This window comes from Octodon degus, unplaced genomic scaffold (assembly GCF_000260255.1).
Source record: "Octodon degus isolate 3935 unplaced genomic scaffold, OctDeg1.0 scaffold00077, whole genome shotgun sequence".
Taxonomy (NCBI): domain Eukaryota; kingdom Metazoa; phylum Chordata; class Mammalia; order Rodentia; family Octodontidae; genus Octodon; species Octodon degus.
In genome coordinates this window covers 9689662-9708994 of record NW_004524653.1, presented here as the reverse complement: position 1 = coordinate 9708994, position 19333 = coordinate 9689662, and the positions used below count along the sequence as shown (strand labels likewise).

The 19333-nt window shown below is 39.6% G+C and overlaps 1 protein-coding gene across 7 annotated transcripts in view; it reads left to right on the top strand.

Annotated features, from left to right (window-relative positions):
• The window catches only part of Ncoa3 (nuclear receptor coactivator 3), a 132626-nt gene that overhangs the window by 109600 nt on the left and 3693 nt on the right, over nucleotides 1-19333 (top strand). For 4 of the 7 annotated variants that reach the window (XM_023720756.1, XM_023720758.1, XM_023720755.1 and 1 more), the window contains 7 exons: nucleotides 787-922; nucleotides 2551-2748; nucleotides 3541-3831; nucleotides 4074-4200; nucleotides 6769-6940; nucleotides 16057-16350; nucleotides 17626-17730. In XM_023720756.1, the coding sequence (XP_023576524.1) occupies nucleotides 787-922; nucleotides 2551-2748; nucleotides 3541-3831; nucleotides 4074-4200; nucleotides 6769-6940; nucleotides 16057-16350; nucleotides 17626-17730 (1323 nt within the window). The remainder of the gene's footprint in view (nucleotides 1-786; nucleotides 923-2550; nucleotides 2749-3540; nucleotides 3832-4073; nucleotides 4201-6768; nucleotides 6941-16056; nucleotides 16351-17625; nucleotides 17731-19333) is intronic. The other 3 variants (XM_023720759.1, XM_004636115.2, XM_023720760.1) reach the window with 2 other exon arrangements.

Here is a 19333-nt window from a genome sequence, read left to right as displayed (position 1 = left end):
GTGTGTGACCAGCTCAGCCCACCAGGGGGTGGGCTGGCTGGCATGTGGTGCTGGGGGATTGAACCGCGGTCCCTGTGCGCTGCTTGGCTTAGTTTGTTCTAAGTAGGTACTCCAGACCACTGAGCCATCTCACCAGCCCTGCTAGTGATTTTTAGCTGGAAAGTATTCATTTTAAATCTTTTTATTTTGCTTTTAATTTTTTTTCCTCTGGAAAATATCCATAGGTTAAAACTAATATAAATGTGGGGGCCAGAGACATAGCTCAGTAGAATAAGCGCTTGCCTGGCAATCACAAGGTACTGAGTTCAGTCCCTGGTACTAACCCCCCTCCCCCAACAAACAAAACTAATATAAGTAAAAAAAAGACACCCCCCCCCCTTTTTTAATGGTGCTGGGGAATCCTTGTGCAGGCAAAGCAAGAAATCTACCACTGAACCACATCTCCAGCCCAAAAATGCCCTTTTCAGATTTAGATTTTTTTTTGGTGGAGCCAGGGATTGAACTCCTGCCCTTGCACTTGCCAGGGAAGCGCTTATTCTACTGAGCCATCTCCTGGGCCCCCAAAAATGCCCTTTTAAAAGCATCAAATTCAGTGATTTAAAAAGTGTTCATTCTAAAGAGGAATATTAGGGATGAGAGTTATAAGTAAACAGGCATTATATTCGACATTGTCATTTCAGGTAACTCTTGTATTTTGTTTGTTTCCTCTTCATATATTCTGATGAATGTGTTTATGGGGTATATCTACTTTAGTACCTAGATTAAGTTTTAAACTTTCATTTTCAGGGACCTGGAGACTTGGATAATCTAGATGCTATTCTTGGTGATCTGACTAGTTCTGACTTTTACAGTAATCCTGTATCCACAAATGGCGGTCATCTGGGGAGCAAGCAACAAATGTTTCAAGGAACTAATTCTCTGGGTAAGGTCAAGCCAGATTGTTTTATTTGAAACTTTTCCGCATACTTGTATTGTTCTTATACCAAGACCAAGGTATAACTACTATTTTTAACTTAGAGAAAACACACTCAGCCTTTCAGTTTTTCATGCTAATTCATAGTATATATGTTCTTTTTTATTTTTATTTTTTATTTTTTGGTCACATTTTGAGACAGGGTCTTGCTTTGCTGTTTAGGCTGGCATTGATCTGGCTTTGTAGCCCATGCTTGTCTTGACAACAACCCTCTTTCCTCAGCCTCCTGAGTGCTGGGATTACAGGTATGTGCCACCATGCCCAGCCTTTTTAGTATGTGTGTTTTTAAGGTTTGTTTTTTTTTTTTCCCCATAAAAATTATTGTGCCAGTAGCCATGGTGCTTTCAGGAGAATGTTAATTTTTGATTATTTTACATATAGTAGTTGCTAGGACTTTTTTTAGCCACAGAGAGTTGAATTGAGAAACAGGCCAGATGATAGGTCAAAACTTGTCCTCTGGTTCTTAGCTAAGTTCTTCTGTATTTCTTTTGTGTTTAATCAAGACCATTTCAAGGAGATATTTTTGCTATCAATTGAAAAAGAATGATTTATAATTACACATAAAGATGATTCTTGATGTTCAGTGGCATTGTTTTTCTAAACTGAAATGATAGTTAGATTAATCAAACAGATTGACCTTGTGTTGACCCACACCTCCGCCTCTCTTTTTTTTTGAGACAGGTACTCACTATATAATTCAGGCTGGCCTCAGACTTATAGAGATCTTCCTGGCTTATCTTCCTGAGCTGGATTTAATGGCTTATGCCACCATGGCCCTCAGGAATTGTGTATTTTGTTTCTTACTTTTTTAGAAGGCAGATTATTTGGTTGTATTTATTATGAGTCATAGAATGTGCATTAATAAGTACATGCATGTAAGAACCTCCAGGAGTATGAAACAGTAAATTATTGGTGAAATTTTCTCCTTTTCTCCTCTCCCCCAGCCCATCCCTTCTTTTTTTTTTGTGGTGCTGGATGTTGAATCCTCCGCCTCATGCAGGCTAAGCATGCACCGTACCACTGAGTTATATCCTCAATCTGGTCAGTTTTTTAGTTTGTAATGAATCAAAATATGAATGACCCACACCAGGTCATAGAATAATGCCAAAGATTTCCAGCCAACATTAAGATTGTTGTTTCTAGTTTATTTGGAATGCATGGGTATTTAGGATTGATTGATTGATTGATTGATCAATCAGTATAGGCGCTCGCTATGCCGCTCAAGACTCGGGATTGCAATGTGCACTGGGATTGCAATGTGCCACCATGCCTGGTCGTGGTGGCCAGCTCAGTGCTCCTGGTGGTAGGGCAGGCACACCATGTTGTACCAGGGATTAAACCTGGGTCTCTGTGCTTGAGCTATCTTGCTGACCCTCATATGTTTTATTGTTGTTTTGTTTTTTGAGACTGGGTCTTTCTATATATTTAAGGTTAGTCTTGAGCCCAATATGTAACCCAGGGTGGCCTTTACTTGTGAGCCTCCTATCTCAGTTGCTCAAGTGCTGGGATTACAGGGGACTTGTTCAGTTATGTATTGAGTCAGGACATTTATGTATAGTTTGCTTCTTTGTTTTCAGCTGGTGTTAGAAGTCCACAATCTGTGCAGCCTGTTCGTCCACCATATAACCGAGCAGTGTCATTAGATAGCCCTATTACTGTTGGCTCAAGTCCTCCAATGAAGAATATCAGTGCTTTTCCCATGTTACCAAAGCAACCCATGTTGGGTGGGACCCCAAGAATGGTGGATAATCAGGAAAATTATGGCTCAAACATAGGTAGGTTATTTTTCTTTCTTTCTTTTTTTTTTTTTTTTTTTAATTTCTAATTAGTATATGTTGCTTAAAAATTATTTAGGGGAAAAGAGAAATTGAAGTATTTAAAACTATTTAAATGATCGGCCATTTTCTTTTGGGGGGGGGCACCGGGGATTGAACTCAGACCCTTGCGCATGCCAGGGAAGCACTTATTCCACTGAACCATCTCCCCAGCCCTTATTTAAATAATTGGAAACATGTAAAAATATCATTAATGTAATGCTATTATTTATTTATTTTTAAATTTTTATGTGTGTGTGTGTGTGTGTGTGTGTGTGTGGCCAGCTCAGCCCATCAGGGGGCGGGGCTGGCTGGCATGTGGTGCTGGGGGATTGAACCGCGGTCCCTGTGCTTTTCTGAGCTTGTTCTAAGTAGGTGCTTTAGAGCACTGAGCCATCTCACCAGCCCTGCTATTTTTTAAAATAAGGGTATTTATTTTATGTCTTGGTCATTCACTTACTCATTCGCTTATTCATTTTACTGGGGGTCAAACTCAGGCCTTGTGCTTGCCAGGCAGGTGCTGGGACATTGAGCAATATTCCAGATTGTCTTGGTTATTTAATATCTATGACAGAATGCCTGTGACCTTTTTCTAACTTGTAATCAATATATGAGAATAGTGGCCAGTTGAAACTATCATCATATTTGCCAAAGACCACTCTCAAGATGCTTTGTCAAAGCCAGTATCTTAATGGCATTAAGGAAGATTTCATTATGCCATGGCAAAGGACTAATCATTTTTACTTGTTTTAGGTGGGCCAAACAGAAATTTGACTCTGAGTCAGGCTTCTAACTCAGGAGACTGGGGTTTACCGAATTCAAAGGCCAGCAGAATGGAACCTATGAGTTCAAACTCCATGGGAAGGCCAGGAGGAGAATATAATGCTTCTTTACCCAGACCTTCATTGGGTAGCACTATGCCAACCTTTCCTCTTCGGTCAAATAACATAACAGGTGTGAGGCCAACATTGCAGCAGCAGCAGCAGCAGCAGCAACTACAACAGCAGCAGCAACTACAGCAGCAGCAGCAGCAACCTCAGATGAGTATGTTTCATCAAAAAACACCCATTAATTATTTTGGGTCAATTTTTATATAGGCTTTTTTGGGGAGGGGGCTCAGCTTCCCCTGAAGGCAGGGCTAACATGCATGTGGTGCCGGGGATCAAACTGCGGTTTCCTGTGCCAGCCTATGCTTGCGTAAGCAGACACTTTACATGGCTGAGCTATCCCACTGGCCCCTTATAGGCTTATTTGAAAACTTAATACTTTACTTTTTGCTCACCCAGAACCTGGTGAGATTCCCATGGGAATGGGTGTCAATCCCTATGGCCAAGCAGTACCATCTAACCATCCTGGTTCCTGGCCAGATGGCTTGCTCTCCATGGAACAAGGCCCTCATGGGACTCAAAACAGGTAAGACTTTATTTTATGACTGTTGAAAATGTTAGCATTGGATAATACAGAAAAGAGAATAAGAAAGAATCCTGAAATAAATTTAGAAAAATTTTCTGTAGTTGATGTACTTGGTTGTCACTTTGCTGACTGCGCACTTGGATTGTTGCCTAAAATTATTTAAAACATTACAGTGATGGTAGTAGAAGTGGACTGTTTAGCCTATTTGTCTTTATAAAAGAAAGATTGTGAATTAAGTCTACAGTTTGTTTTATAATTTGACTATTTGAGAGAGAATCTCAATAATACATGTAGCTCAGACTGGCTGTGATCCTGAAAGTTGAAATTATAGGCATGTTCTAACAAACTTGGCTTATGTTTTAGTTTGATGTGGTTTAGTAATTTATATGCAAGAGACCACTCTCTGTGTCACTTCTGACTTCAATTTTGCAATAAAATAAATTAAGAAAATAAATTGAATAAGCAGTGATTGAGTTTATTATTGTACATATTTCCTTACCTGGTGGAGAACAAATGTTTTCATGTTCATAGATACACCTCTCCCACCCCTTCCCATACTCTAGAAGTGGGGTTTTAACCCAGGGAATCCAAAGGTACATTATTACCTCTTTTTTAAAAACTTTATTTTGAGACAGGTTCTCTCTAAATTATCTAGCCTGACCTTGTAACTCTCCTGCCTTATCCTACCACGAAGTTGGAATCATGGGTGTACAGCCCCCATGTAGATTCACAGCACATTTTATTTTGAGGCAAGATCTCACTTTGTAGTGCAAGGTTTTGAACTCATTATGTATCCTCAAACTGGGACAATCCTGCCTCAGCCTTTTCTGAGTTCTGGGATTACGAGCATGTGCCACCTTGCTCAGCTCACAGAACTTTTTTTCTTTTTTAATACAAAGTTTTTGAGGTAGGATAAATATCTTGTTTTGTACTGCTTTCATGTGTTGGAGAACTATGGCACCTTACTCTGTGTGGAGGGTTTTTTGGTGGTATTGGAGATTGAACTCAGGACCTTGTGCTCACCAGGCAGCCACTTATGGCACTAAGCTATATCCCTGGCCCTGTGTGTGGAGTTTGTATTTTTTTTTTTTTTTTCCCAAATCATTTATTATTTGGTACAGGGTCTTGCTACACTGCTCAGACTCCGAGTGAGCCTCCTGTCTCAGCCTCCCTGAGATTACAGGCATGCACCACCATGCCGAGTCTCAGTGGCTGGCATGGCACGAGGGGACCAGCATAGCATGTGGTACTGGGGGTTGAACCTGGGTCCTTGCGCCTGCCAGACAGGCACTTAGGCCACCGAACTATCTCCCCAGCCCCTGGAGTTTGTATTAAACTTGCTAATATAAACTTTGTGGGACAAGACAAAATCTTAATTTGGCAGTTTTCAGACCGCGCATCATTTTTAAAAAATTTTATTTATTTTTTTATTTAATTGTGTGTGTGTGTGTGTGTGTGTGTGTGTGGCCAGCTCAGCCCACCAGGGGGCGGGGCTGGCTGGCATGTGGTGCTGGGGGATTGAACCGTGGTCCCTGTGCTTTGCTTAGCTTAGCTTGTTCTAAGTAGGTGCTTTAGACCACTGAGCCATCTTACCAGCCCCCAGACCGCGCATCATTGATAGTTTCACATATCTATGCTTTCTTTTGTTCCTTTGATTTCCTTACTTTTCAAGTATTAGTCCTCTGTTCTTGTCTTGAAAACAGCACTGTTTTTCTCAGTGTCTGCTGTCCCTCACTTTGCACTGGGCAGCTACATTTTGGTGGTGAGGTTGAGTCTGTAAATGTTATATCTTGGTCTATAATGGCCTAGTGAAATACTCAAATTATGGATCCTAAATGCATGTTGGTTTGCTGGTGTTTACTACCTTGTTTATTCTTTTGTTTTATGTGAGTTACTATGTATTATAAGTTAAATATGGCCCATGATTATTTTCGTGTGTGTGTGTGCGTGTGTGTACTTGTACATGTGCACGTTACACTAGAGTTATGGGGTGCAACTAACCCTTGGCTTTTGCTGAGTTGTCCAGAATGACCTTGAACTTTCCATTCTCTTGCCGCAGCTTCCTTAGTAACTGGAATAGTAAGCATGTACTACAGTGCCTAGCTTAGTGTATTTTCCCAGGATCTCATATACACTAGGCGAGCACTCTACCATGGAATTACATCTCCATTCCTTTTTATGCTTTTATTTTGAAATATGGTTTAACTAAATTGTCTAAGTGGTCTTGAACTTTCAACCCAAGTCTTCTGTCTCAGCTGCCCAAGTAGCTGGAATTAGAGCATTATAGGCATGTTCCACTATGCCCAATTCTTTTATTTGGGTGGGTATACTGGAAATTCAACCTGGAATCACACTCATGCTAGACATACATTCTATCACTGAGCTACATGTGTAGTCCTTTCGCTTATTTTTTTAAAAGAAAAAAAAAAAAACACTATAAAAATGTTTATTTTCTTTGCATTCTGGGCATTCAACTCAGGTGAGCGAGTGCTAGGCAAGCAGTCTGCAGCCACTGAATTATAGCATCTGCCTAAATTCTATTAAAACTGATTGTAAGTCTCTTTGTAGACCAATTCTTAGGAATTCCCTGGATGATCTACTTGGGTCACCCTCTAACTTGGAAGGCCAGAGTGATGAAAGAGCTCTGTTGGACCAGCTGCACACACTTTTGAGTAACACAGACGCCACAGGCCTAGAGGCAATTGACCGAGCTTTGGGCATCCCAGAACTTGTGAATCAGGTAAGTTCCATCAACATGGAGCTAAGAGAATATATGTCCATGAGCATGTCTGTGCATATGTGCACACTTAGGAGGCCAGGCACAGAATGCTTGTGTGTCTTCTATTCCTTGCATTGTTCATGGACACCAACAATCAATTTAGAAAACATGCTTTGTTATTATGACGTTACTCTTAGCAACCTTGCATTTTACACAGATGTCATTATTTAGGATGCTCGAATGATTCAGTGACACTACAAGGTGTTTTTTTTTTTCCCCATGTATTTAGGACAGGGTCTACAAGGGTATATAGGTTCTCACTACGTAGATAGTGATTCCCTTGTATTCAGCCACCCAGGTGGTGGGATTACAGGCGCGTACCACCACACCCAGACTCAATCTCCCCCTCAGCGGGTCCTGTGGTTGGGGCCAACATGGCACGCCAGGGTCCCCGGCCACTATGCTCTGTCTAAGCAGGCGCTTTAGTCTGCTGAGCTATCAGGCTGGCCCTTACAAGGTATTTTTTTGAGTCATGGTTTCACCATGCATTTCAGCTGGTCTCGAACTCATTTTGCCACCCAGCTGGTCTCCATCTCACAGTGATCATCCTTCCCCAGCACTGAATGTTTTTAAATGCTATTTTTATGTGTTGTCATTTATAACTTTAAAATTTTTTATTTTTCTTTGTAATTTTTTTAGTGCATGTTTACAATACATGATGGCATTCATTGTAGGGAGATGCGGCACGCACATAACAAACACACTTTTTCCTTTGCCTATTGTGCGGGGCCCGTCCCCATCCTGCCCATGCCCCCTGGGTACACTGAGAGGCCAATTGAGACTGGGCATGGTGGTGTGCGCCTGGAATCCCAGCTCTTGGGAGGCTGTAAACTGAGGGATCACCATGAGTCCGAACTAGTAGTGAGACCCTGAACACCCAGTAGACCCTTCCCTAAAATACAAAAACAAAACGAAATAAAAAGCACATCTTAATTCCCCCCCCCCCCCTTTCCTGGTGATTGAACTCAGGACATTGCGCTTGCCAGGCAAGTGCTTATTCTACTGAGGTATCTCCCTGGCCCCCACATCTTAATTCTTCTTTAAACTCCCCATTTTCTATAACTACATTTTTTTCTCTGCATAGGTGAGTATTGTGTCCTCTGAGGAGGCAGGCTCCCAGTTTATGTCAGTTTTATCACTTAATTAGAACAGTAATTCTGAACTTCACAGCATCATCATCTGTTTGTATTTATATACCCAACCTTATGAAAACACTCCATGCACAAATCCATTCTTGCAACACATGCATTTTGTAGTAGCTATTTTTATTTAAAAGGTATATATTGGGGACATTTCTGTGCATTTGAAAGTAAGCAGAAGAGATCACAAAGTTCTTAGTCTTTATTGGGAGAGGTTCTTTTTTTCTTTTTCTGTATTAGATCAGGGTCTACAGGATCTCACTATGTGGATTGGACTCATAGTGATTCTCTTGTTTTCATCCTTCTAAGCGCTGGGATTACAGGTGTGTGCCACCACACCCAGTCTCCAAAATGTTATTTCTCTCTCTCCTCCTCCCATCGGGGGAGATATACATATAAGAAATCACACACAGTAGTTTTACAGGAAGTCACAGAACTTTTTTTTCACTTTGTTTTTGAGACAGGTTCTTCCTGTGTCTTTTTTTAATAAAGAAAACTTTGTAAAGGGCATGTGGGAAACCTGGACAGTCTTAAATTTTAGACAGGTCTCTGGTGCTAATGAACATGTTTACTTTGGTCTTTTGTGTGTGAGAGGTAAACAGAGACTGAGAATGTGGAACTGCCCTCAAAATGTTCATTGTTCATTTAATCTGGGAATTGCTTTCTGTGTCCTGAAATTACATACTGAGTGCTTATTATCTAAAATTCTGATAATTGGAAAAACATGTATAACAGTTTAAAATTTTCTAATTGTGACTCTGGGTTAATCATGAATAACTTGGCATATAATACTTTCTGATTTAGGAAGGCTACAGATAGTTAAGTGTGATGGTGTACACTTGTAATCCCAGTCTGTGGGAAACTGACAGGAGGATGCCAAGTTCTGGCACATCTTGGTCTTTTTAGCGAGATGAAGTCTTAAAGTTAAAAGAAAACAAAACAAAACAAAAAAGAGACCGGGAATGTAGGTCATTGCATTGGTCTTGTTTTAAAACCAGTACTGAGGGGTGAGGGAAATGGCTCAGTGGAATAAGCACTTCCCTGGCAAGCGCAAGGGCCTGAGTTCAATCCCTGGTTCCACCAAAAAAAAACCCAAAACAAAAACCAGTACTGAGGAGGCAAAGAAGCACATTTGTAAATATATAGTTTATGTAACGTGTGCTTGTGCATATATGTTATAAAAACGGGAGACTTCAGAATACTTTATAGCCATGTCTACTTTTGAAAGTCTGGGATTCATCTTTGATATATATCAATCATTAATTTAATGGTCAGCTATACTCAATTATATGGAACAGTTATTAACCAGTCCTCCACCAGTGAAGGGTTATCATTTTTATAACTTGAAAAATTTAGATTGTTTCTCAAAATTCTGTTATGATATTGTTTAACTTACTCATGTGTCTTTCACTGATTCTCTCTTCCTTAGATAAAAGAGGAGGAGGATGAGTGGTTAGAGAAGGCACATATTTTACAGGTTTTGCTCCTTATTTTCATGTTGTAACTTGCATGATCATGGGAGCTACTTTCTATTACAGAGAGATCGTGGCACCTCACAACTTCTCTGGTGCTGTGCTGGTATCACTCATGTATGTAAAAGCACTGATAGTGTAAATAAGCAAGGAGACCAGATGACTGCCACATGTGATTCTTTTTTAAATCTGTCAGTCTGACAGGAAAAAATTTCTTATCTTTGATTGTACTTTTTGGCTTTGTAAAGAGTGGATATTGTTCGGGGAGATGACTCAGTAGAATAAGCACTTGCCTGGCAAACGCAAGGGCCTGAGATCAATTTCCGGTTCCACCTTCCCCCCAAAAAAGAAATGAAAAATAAAAGATTGAATATTGCATGCTTATTTTATGTGTTGTTATAATTTTTATTTTTATTTATTTATTTTTGTTATTGTTATAATTTTTGATGGAGGCTTTTATATTGTTTGTAAGTGATTTATGCAGATTGCCTCTGGCTTATGATTCAGCTTTCAGATTTTTTACTTTATGGTGGTATACTAACAGTGCACATTTAAGGTACAGTCATTTTGATTTTTGATTTTTTTTTCCCCCTGGGCTAGCATGTGCTACATTGTTCTTTTTTTGTTTTCTTTTTGAGACAGATTCTTGCTGTGTAGTTCAGACTGACCTCAAACTCAGTGATCCTCCTATGTCAGCCTCCTGAACACTGGGATTTTAGCTCCTTTCATCATCCCCTGTGGCACAGTGTTCTCTTGAGATACTGGGCAACAATATTACAAATGGCTTGCCTTACTTTCTTGGAGCTTGAATTTAGCTTTCTTACTGACTTTTAAAGGTTTTACGTTTTCAAGTTCCAGATCATGTGGTAAAGAATAACTGAGGATTTTTGAATGAGTGGATACAAAAAATAAAAAACGTCTGATAATCGGAGGAAGGGGGAATGTGTGTCATATGTAGGGAAGTGAATGCACCTTGATACCATAATGTGAAGTTAGCTAAATCAGACACACAAACCTGAATATTATCTTTTTTCTTCTATGAGAATCCAAAATGTAAATAAACAGCAAAATACAAGATAATAGGAAATATGGAGCAAAATCTTTTGTAAATGGGAAGATGACCAAGAGATGGAGTGGGTGGTGAAGAAAGGAAGAGGGGAAGTAAAAACAATTAAGGTTTGTTAGGATACATGTATCATTTCCCCCCCATGAATATAGTTCCTATATTTCAAATGTGGTAATACCTTAAAAATTAAAAAAAAAATGATGTAAAAATATTTGTATTGCAGAACCACCTATTAATGCTTTGGTCATATTTTTAAATAACATTTATACAGACAGTCATTTATCAACCTTAGACTTCGTAGAGTTCTTGGTAAGGTAAACTGCATTCCGTTAGCTGACAACCTTTATGGAGTTATCAGAGGTATTTGGAGTTAAAAAAGTAGAATGGGTATGACTGCTATATATTACATTATACCCCTGGTGGAGTTTCAAATAACACTATAGTTTTGGACAGTAACCTAACCTGTGATCAAATAGGCTAGCATAGTAAAATATATAATGGGTCACACTAAGTGTGTAGATAGTGAGTAGTATTGTTTCATGTAAATTTAGGTCAGGTTTTATTTTTATCTTTGTCTCTTTTTTTGTGGTCTTGGGATACTCCTATGTGCTAGGCATGAGCAGTACCACTGAGTTATATTTCTAGCCTTTTTTACTAGTATATATATATTAGTAAAATATATATATCATATATATATATGATATTAGCAAAAACATGTTAGATTTTAAGAGATTTTTGAAACTTAAAATTTTAGATGAGAAGTTGTAGGTTTGTATTTTGCTCTAGTACTCACTCATATATTCATACAAGCATGTGTTCTCTGTATACCGCTATTATAATGATACCCTTTTTGTTACTGGTAATTAAACTAGGAGCTTATGTTTGCTAGGCAAGCAATGTGCCACTGAACTATATCCCTGGCCCTAATGATATCTTTTGAGTAGCCAGCATTTACATTTTTGCCTTATTGCTGGGTTAAATATACCATGTTTTTATATAAAATATATACATTAAACGGAAAAGCATACAATTAAAATTATATATAAATTTAAAAAATTTTTAGTTAATAATGGCCATCTCAGCTGGGCATGGTGGCATACACCTGTAATCCCAGTACTTGTGAGGTTGAGGTAGGAGAATCACATTGAGTTTGAGGCCAACCTGAACTACGTGAGATCCTGTGTCAAAAAAATTGAAGTGTTTGTCTTCTCTTTGTTTTGTTTCTACATATAAGTTTTTCTCTACCAATACTCCAATGAAAATGTTAAACTTGTGGTTTTAATTGTCAGACATCTGTCTTTGCTTCCCTCTGATATTATCTTCTTCTTCTTCTTTTTTTTTTTACTTGTCCTTGTGAGACAAATGTAGTAAACGTTACTGTTCTCCAGTACTGGGTCCTGGTTTTCTGAAACATGTCCTTTTCTTTCTTGGTTTTAACTTTTCTTATGCTGAAATGTAAGTATCTGACTTCTTTTTTTTTTTTTTTTTTCCTCTCCTTAGCTTTTCTCTTTTTCTTGTCTCTGAATTATTGTTTAAGTCCTTTCATGTTGGAAGCTTTTGTTAAGTACTTATCTGGTGATCCTTACCTGTCTTGTGACATTTAAGACAGATACATTAAAAGGTGATTTGAGCCAGATGTGTTGGCCACTTATAATCTCAGAACTTGGGAAACCAAAGCATGAAGGTTGTGGTCTGTCGGTCTGTTTTTCTTTCCTTTTTTTTTTTTTTTTTTTTTTTTTTTTTTTTTTTTTTGGTATTTAGGGCAGGGTCTATAGGGTCTCACTACATAGACCAGACTCCTAGTGATTCTCCTGTTTTTAGCCTCCAAAGGCTGGGATTACAAGTGTGTGCCACCACACTCAGTCTAAATTGCTCTCTCAGCGTGCCCCGCAGGCAGGGCCGGCATGGCATCAGGGGATTGAACCCTAGCTCCTGGGCTCTGCCCAAGCAGGCAGTTTAGTCTGCTGAGCTATCACGCTGGCCCAAGGTTGTGCTTTTGAGTGTAGTTTGGGCCATACAGGGAGAACCTAACAAGAAAATAGGTGCCTTCCTGGCAAGTGCAAGGTCCTGAGTTCAATCCCCAGTGCCAAGACAGAAACATGAAACCAGAACAAAAGAGCTGATTTGAAGCTAAGTGTGAGTAGAATTCATTCTTTCTATGGGGAATGATTAAGTGTGTCTCCTAAAACAAATGTTTTCCCTTACCCTAAAGCAAATGTTTTAACTATTCCCTCTGCTGCAAAGCCAGCAGTTTGATTCTTCAAACTTCTCTCCAAGTGCACACACACATGCACAAACTCACACACTGTCCACTAACTCCTGGAATTGGCCTTCTCAAATATTTCAGGATTGTCCAGATTTCAGCAGAAATTGTTCCCTACCACGTTTTCCTCTTGGGACTATGCACTTTTTCTTTTCCTGGCAAAGTGGCTTCTATTTCTTACCTGGAAATCTGTTAACATATGGGAGCTGAATTGGGTTGGGGGATGATCTCATAGTATAAGATAAAATTAGAAAATAATGCACAATTTCATTAGAATATATAAATATGTAAAACTTTCTTTTTTCAGTCTCTGCTTCCCTGTGCTCTGCCAAAATTCCCTCAGTACAGTCCTGTGGCGGGTAGGTAGAAGGTATGGAGGTTTTGAGGAGGTGTGCAGGCATAGAGATAGTTGGCTTCCTGCTGTGTATTCTGACTCATAAGCAGCTGCTCTTCTGGAACTGTGTCAAGCAGGGTTTTTCTTTCATTCTGTGCATTGCATTCTTTCTCAATTGTATTTTTCATCTACTGGCACATAGGTCTGAGTTTCTCTGCTCTATTTATTGAGTTGATTTCTGCTCCATTTTCTTTGTCTTCCATTCCAAATACTTATCAAAATATTGGATCTTGTTTAACTTCCTTGTTACTTGTTTTGTCGTAAATATAATCTTTTAAATTTTTTACTGTTGTCAGGCATGGTGTTGTATGCCTGTAATCCGAACATTTGGGAAGCGGAAGCAGGAGGATACTTGTAGGCCAAGGCTGGGCTACATAATGATAATCTGTCTCAAGGCACACCCCTGCCCCCAACTTTACTATCATTTTCAGTAGCACGAGAAAGAATTGGCATGGTTGATCTGCTGCATGTTAAATTATGGACGCCTTTTTTTTTTTTTTTTAATTTATTTATTTATTAACATTTATTTTGGGGTGTGTGTGTGTGTGTGTGTGTGTGTGTCCAGCTCAGCCCACCAGGGGGCGCAGCTGGCTGGCATGTGGTGCTGGGGGATCGAACCGCGGTCCCTGTGCTTTATCAAGCTTGTTCCAAGTAGGTGCTTTAGACCACTGAGCCATCTCTCCAGCCCATGGACGCCTTTTAAAAAGGTACAGTTTTGTGTTTTTGTCTTGGTACTGGGGATTGAACTTAGGACCTTGCCCTTGTCAGAAAGGCACCTATTTTCTTGTTTGGTTCTCTCTATATGGCCCAAACTACACTCAAAAGGACAACCTTGGGCTGGCCTGGTAGCTCAGCGTACTAAATCACCTGCTTAGGCCGAGCCCAGTGGCTGGGGTTTGATCCCCCAGATGCCATGCCGGCCCTGCCTGTGGGGCACACTAAGAGGGCGATTGAGACTGGGTGTGGTGACGGGCACCTGTAATTTGGTGTCTTTTTGGAGAAAGGAATTTGTATGATCAGAAAAAGAAGTACAGTTGTCAATTTTTGTACCACAAATCTCAAAAAATTTTGCTGTGTTGGTATTAGGATGCAAAGAAGTGAACAAAACAAAATATATTGTCAAGGAAAAACTAACAGGAGTTAGTGGACAGTGTGTGAGTTTGTGTATGTGTGTGTGCACTTGGAGAGAAGTTTGAAGAATCAAACTGCTGGCTTTGCAGCAGAGGGAATAGTTAAAACATTTGTTTTAGGGTAAGGGAAAACATTTGTTTTAGGAGAAGGGCTGTGGAAATCATAACTTGGTCTATGTGCTAAGTTTTAGATGCCTGAGACAGCCCAGATAAGATATTAAGTATGCACTTACATAAAGAAAAAATAAGTTTGGGCTGGAGACCAGATTTGATGTTCTCAGTGGTAAGAGAGCACTATGTATATAACATGCAGAGAAGAGAGACCCTGGATTGAAGCATTTATCTGGGGAAAGTCCAGAGGTGGGAAGGAAATGCTGATAGTGTTAACAGAGTACTTTGGTATGAGCTATACTTTGAGGGAAGTCTTTCAGAGCTATTGACAGCACATGTGGTATTGTGCATTCTCTTCTAATTTAGTGGGGCTAGCATTCTCATTCTTTAGAATATTTTTTGTCATGTGATAGATATTACTTTGTGCATGTCTTCAGCCTGTATAGAAATGGTTTCTTGAATCTAACAGTTAATCCTTTGTTTTTGGGACAGGGTCTCACTATGCAGCTTAGGCTGGCCTTGAATTTACTGTGTAGCCTTGTCTGGCCTTAAACTCATGATAATTTTTTTTGCCTCCGCCTCCCCAGTGCTAGGATTATAAGTGCATACACCATGCCCAGCTAACAAATACTTTTTTTTTTTTGGCGGTACCAGGGATTGAACTCAGATCCTTGCATTTGCCAGTCAAGCGCTTATCCTACTGAGCCATCTCCCCGGCCCCAACAAATACTTTTTAAATGAATGGATCCCCCATAAAGAGTAGTGGGTTTTTAACAACTGGCTTGATTGTTATACTCCAGGGGCTGTTAACAGGTTTTGATGTATCTGTAAGTTACCAAAGTCACCTCTTATCTCCCTCAACAATATTCTCATATAAATTATGCAATTATTTATTTTTAATTTTTGTCTTTTTGAGACAGGGTCTCACTGTGTAGTTCAGGCTGACCTTGAGTTCACTTTGTAGCCCAATTTTTTTTTTTAAACTTTCTACAAAGCTTTATTCCAGCCAAATTGGTTTTGAATTTGCAAGGATCCTCCAGCCACAGCCTCCCAAGTGCTTGGATTACAAGTGTGCGCTACCACGCCTGGCAAGAATTTAATATCTTTTTTAAAAACATTTTTTAGTGGTACGTTTTAGATATACATAATGATCACATTACACAAGAATTTATTGATTTTTGATTTTTTAATTGATTTTTTAACAAAAGTACTTGGGTTGGGAAGTCCATGATTCTTAGTATAGAAATCTGGCCTGGAACAAACTGTATGCCTTTATGTGTTTAATACATTTGTAGAACTTGGGAAATATTTGCTAGGCACTAAGACACATTCCTGAACAGAGGCACTTGTTATACTCAGAACTGTAGACAGTAAACTTGATTTTGCTTTTGGCGATCTGAACCATTGTGTATTCACCTACTGACTTTAGCTTTCTCCTCCTTTAGAACACTGGACTTTGCTTTTACAGATGTACTTGATTGTTTATTTGTTTGATGTTTAAGGGACACGCTTTGGATCCCAAACAGGATGCTTTCCAAGGCCAAGAAGCAGCAGTAATGATGGATCAGAAGGCAGCATTATATGGACAGACATATCCAACACAGGGGCCTCCAATGCAAGGAGGCTTTAATCTTCAGGGACAATCACCATCTTTTAACTCTATGATGAATCAGATGAGCCAACAAGGCAGTTTTCCTCTCCAGGTGATGCATCCTAGGGCCAACATCATGAGACCTCGGACAAACACCCCAAAGCAACTTAGAATGCAGCTTCAGCAGAGATTGCAGGGCCAACAGGTAATCAACCTGCGAAGAGTTTGGCTGTGGCCTAAGGGACTCTTCCTGTTGGTCACATCTTAGTTTTCAGGATATATTCCTCAGGGCTCTCACCACTGCTCCAGTCCTTGGCAATTGAATTCTTTTTGTTTTCACTGCTGTGGCTAAAATTTAATTGTTCCTATGGCTCCTTTATTCAGAAGTGATTGGTTACCTTCATATATGAGTGTTCCATTGTGCAGGTTAAAAAACAACGAAGTCTGAAATTACTGGGGTTGTTTTGGGGGGGAGGAAGCAATGTTTCTTGAGGACTTTTTTTTTTTTTTTTAAAGTACTTGATACTGTTACCAAGTATTTAGGCCTTCTTGATCAAGTCAGTGGTTTTTAGGTGTTTGATTGATTGATTTTTTTGTGGCTTAGGTTGCCTGAACGGCAGGTCTGGTAAGGCAGGTGGAGCTGGGGATTGAACTGTGGTATCATGCTCCTGACTGCTTTTGCATGAGCAGGCTCTTAAACAACTGAGTTAAGGGCAGGCCCCCTTTTAGGTGTTTTACAAAACTAGAACTTTCAATATTCTTAGAACTTATGCCTCTTTTCCCCTTTGTGTTCTTAATCTCTAGCTAGTGTTTGAAAAGAACTAATTCATGAAGCAGAGGAGTGACTGAGTTTAGAATCTAGTGAGCTAGAGACCATTTGGTACTTGAATATTATTAATAGCTTAGGTGCTTGGGCAAATGTATTTCTGGTATTGTAGTTTTCATCATTTCTTTGCACAAAACGTCACTTAGGGAAAAGTATAAGGAGATAGTTTATTCATCATTGCGCTGATGACACTCAAGCAGTTCCTGCATAATCCTAGACTGTATAAGTCTTTTGAGTTCCTGAAATAGTTTTTTTTTTTGGGTGGGATGGAGGGTTATTCTTATTGAGTCAGTGTTTCACTTTGTAGTTCAAGCTGGCCTTCTGCTCAGGCGCCTGAGTGCTTAGATTATAGACGTTGGCCACCATGTGCAGCCTGGAGACACTTTTAAACTATATACTTGTACTTTTATTTTTCTCCTTGTGCCAAACAGTAAAGCTTTATATGCTGGATTAAGGATGTTTCAGTATACCTTTTTATGTATGTATGTATGTATGTATGTATGTATATGTATGTATTTTTTCAGTATTAAAATGTATCAGCTCAGTTTAGATGCAATTTATCAGGTTAATGGATTTAGGGATAGAATCATGAACCTAGTGGCTTAGGGCATGTTAATGTTCTCCACTTGTATCCTGACAAACCTGTCTCTCCAGTTTTTGAATCAGAGCCGGCAGGCACTTGAAATGAAGATCGAGAACTCCACTGGAGGTGGTGCTGCAGTGATGAGGCCTGTGATGCAGCCCCAGGTGAGCTCCCAGGTGAGGAGGAGCCTCTGCCTTCATGGCCACACCCCAGCACGGGCCTTCATTCATGGTTGGCTCAGTTAGTTTGAACAGATGAGAGTATTTCTGAATTTGTTGTGTAAAAAACAGCTCCATGTACACATTGAACTTATTTTTTCTCGATGTTGATGCAAGCATGAAGGGAATGAGGGTTTACTTCATTAAAACTACCACTGAAAGTTAATTCCCTTTGTAATCATTTGATTTGTTGTGAGACAAACTATCACTTAGCTTTTAGAAATTTAAAATAGTAACTCTGTTAATGAATGTCTGTGTATCTGGATTATGAAACCACATGTTTACTAGGTAAGAGAAGCTCTATTTTCTGTACTAAGCGGGCATGTGAGGCTCTTCTCTTTCTAGCAGCAATGTAGGCAGTGCTCATATGGCTTTCTAGGCTGGGATGTAGCTTAGTGTGTGAAGGTTCTTGGTTCAATCTCCAGCATTCTCCACTTCCTATCTCATTCTGTTTTGGGAGGCAGTAAATAACATGACAGTCTTCCCTCTACTGTGATCATACCTTCTGTTCATAATTGTGTAAAGTAAAATAAATGGAAGTGTTCAAATTTCGCTATCTTAGGCCCACATTGAAGTACTGAAGCTTTTTCATAATCAGCATCTTGTATAAGCTTAGCTAAGTTGCCTGCCAAATAGATGATAAACATTTCTAGGTGTTTTTTTGTTTTTTGTTTTTTGTTTTTTTTTTTTTTTTTTTTTTTTTTTTTTTTTTTTTTTTTTTTTTTTGAGTTAATCTTTGCTAAGTTCATACAGCCCAAATCAGTGTTTATAGTCCTACCCCTTTTCCTTTTTAGAGCCTGCTTCTCCCTCTCCCCCCTATGCCCTCCACCCCCATATCTCCGAGTTGTATCCTCAGTCCTTTTGAAAAATTTAATATTGGGACAGGTGTCACTAAAATGACTTTGGTTGGTTTAAACTTGGGTCCTTCCACAACCTTCCAGAATGTTGGGATTATAGGTGTGAGCTATTACTGTACACTTGGCTGTCTTTTACTCTTTGTTCACGTGACCTCCTTAACTTCCAGTTTTCTCTTTTGTCTTTTACCTTCCTTTCAGATTTACAAAGACTGTAAGACTTGTGAGCTTCCTCCTTATTTCAGTAGAAGCCTACCTTTCATTTTTTGTCTCTTTGGAGCGTGTGTCTTTTCCATTTTCTAACAGCCTTAATTACTGTCCTACCCCTCCCTGATTTGGTGACTAGGGTCCTCCCCCTCTTCTCCCCCTCTTCCTGTTTCATACCTTTCCTTTCCTTTCCCCTCCCTGGAACTGGGGATTGAACCCCGGGCATCTGCACTGAGCTATATCCCCAGTTTTTTAAATTACTTTTTCCATTTTGAGGTAGGGTCCTGTTAAGTGATTAAGTTATTTCTGCTGTGCTTGGCTTCAGTATTCTCCTATCTCAGCCTCCCAGTGTGTTGGGATTAGGTGTTTGCCATCATCCCATCCAAAAAGATGGGTTTCTTTTATTTTGCCCAGCCTGGCCTCAAACTTCTGAGCTGTTAAACAGAGCCTCAGGGTTCCATCTCCCCTGAGTACTGGAACAGCAGGAATGTGACTCTGTT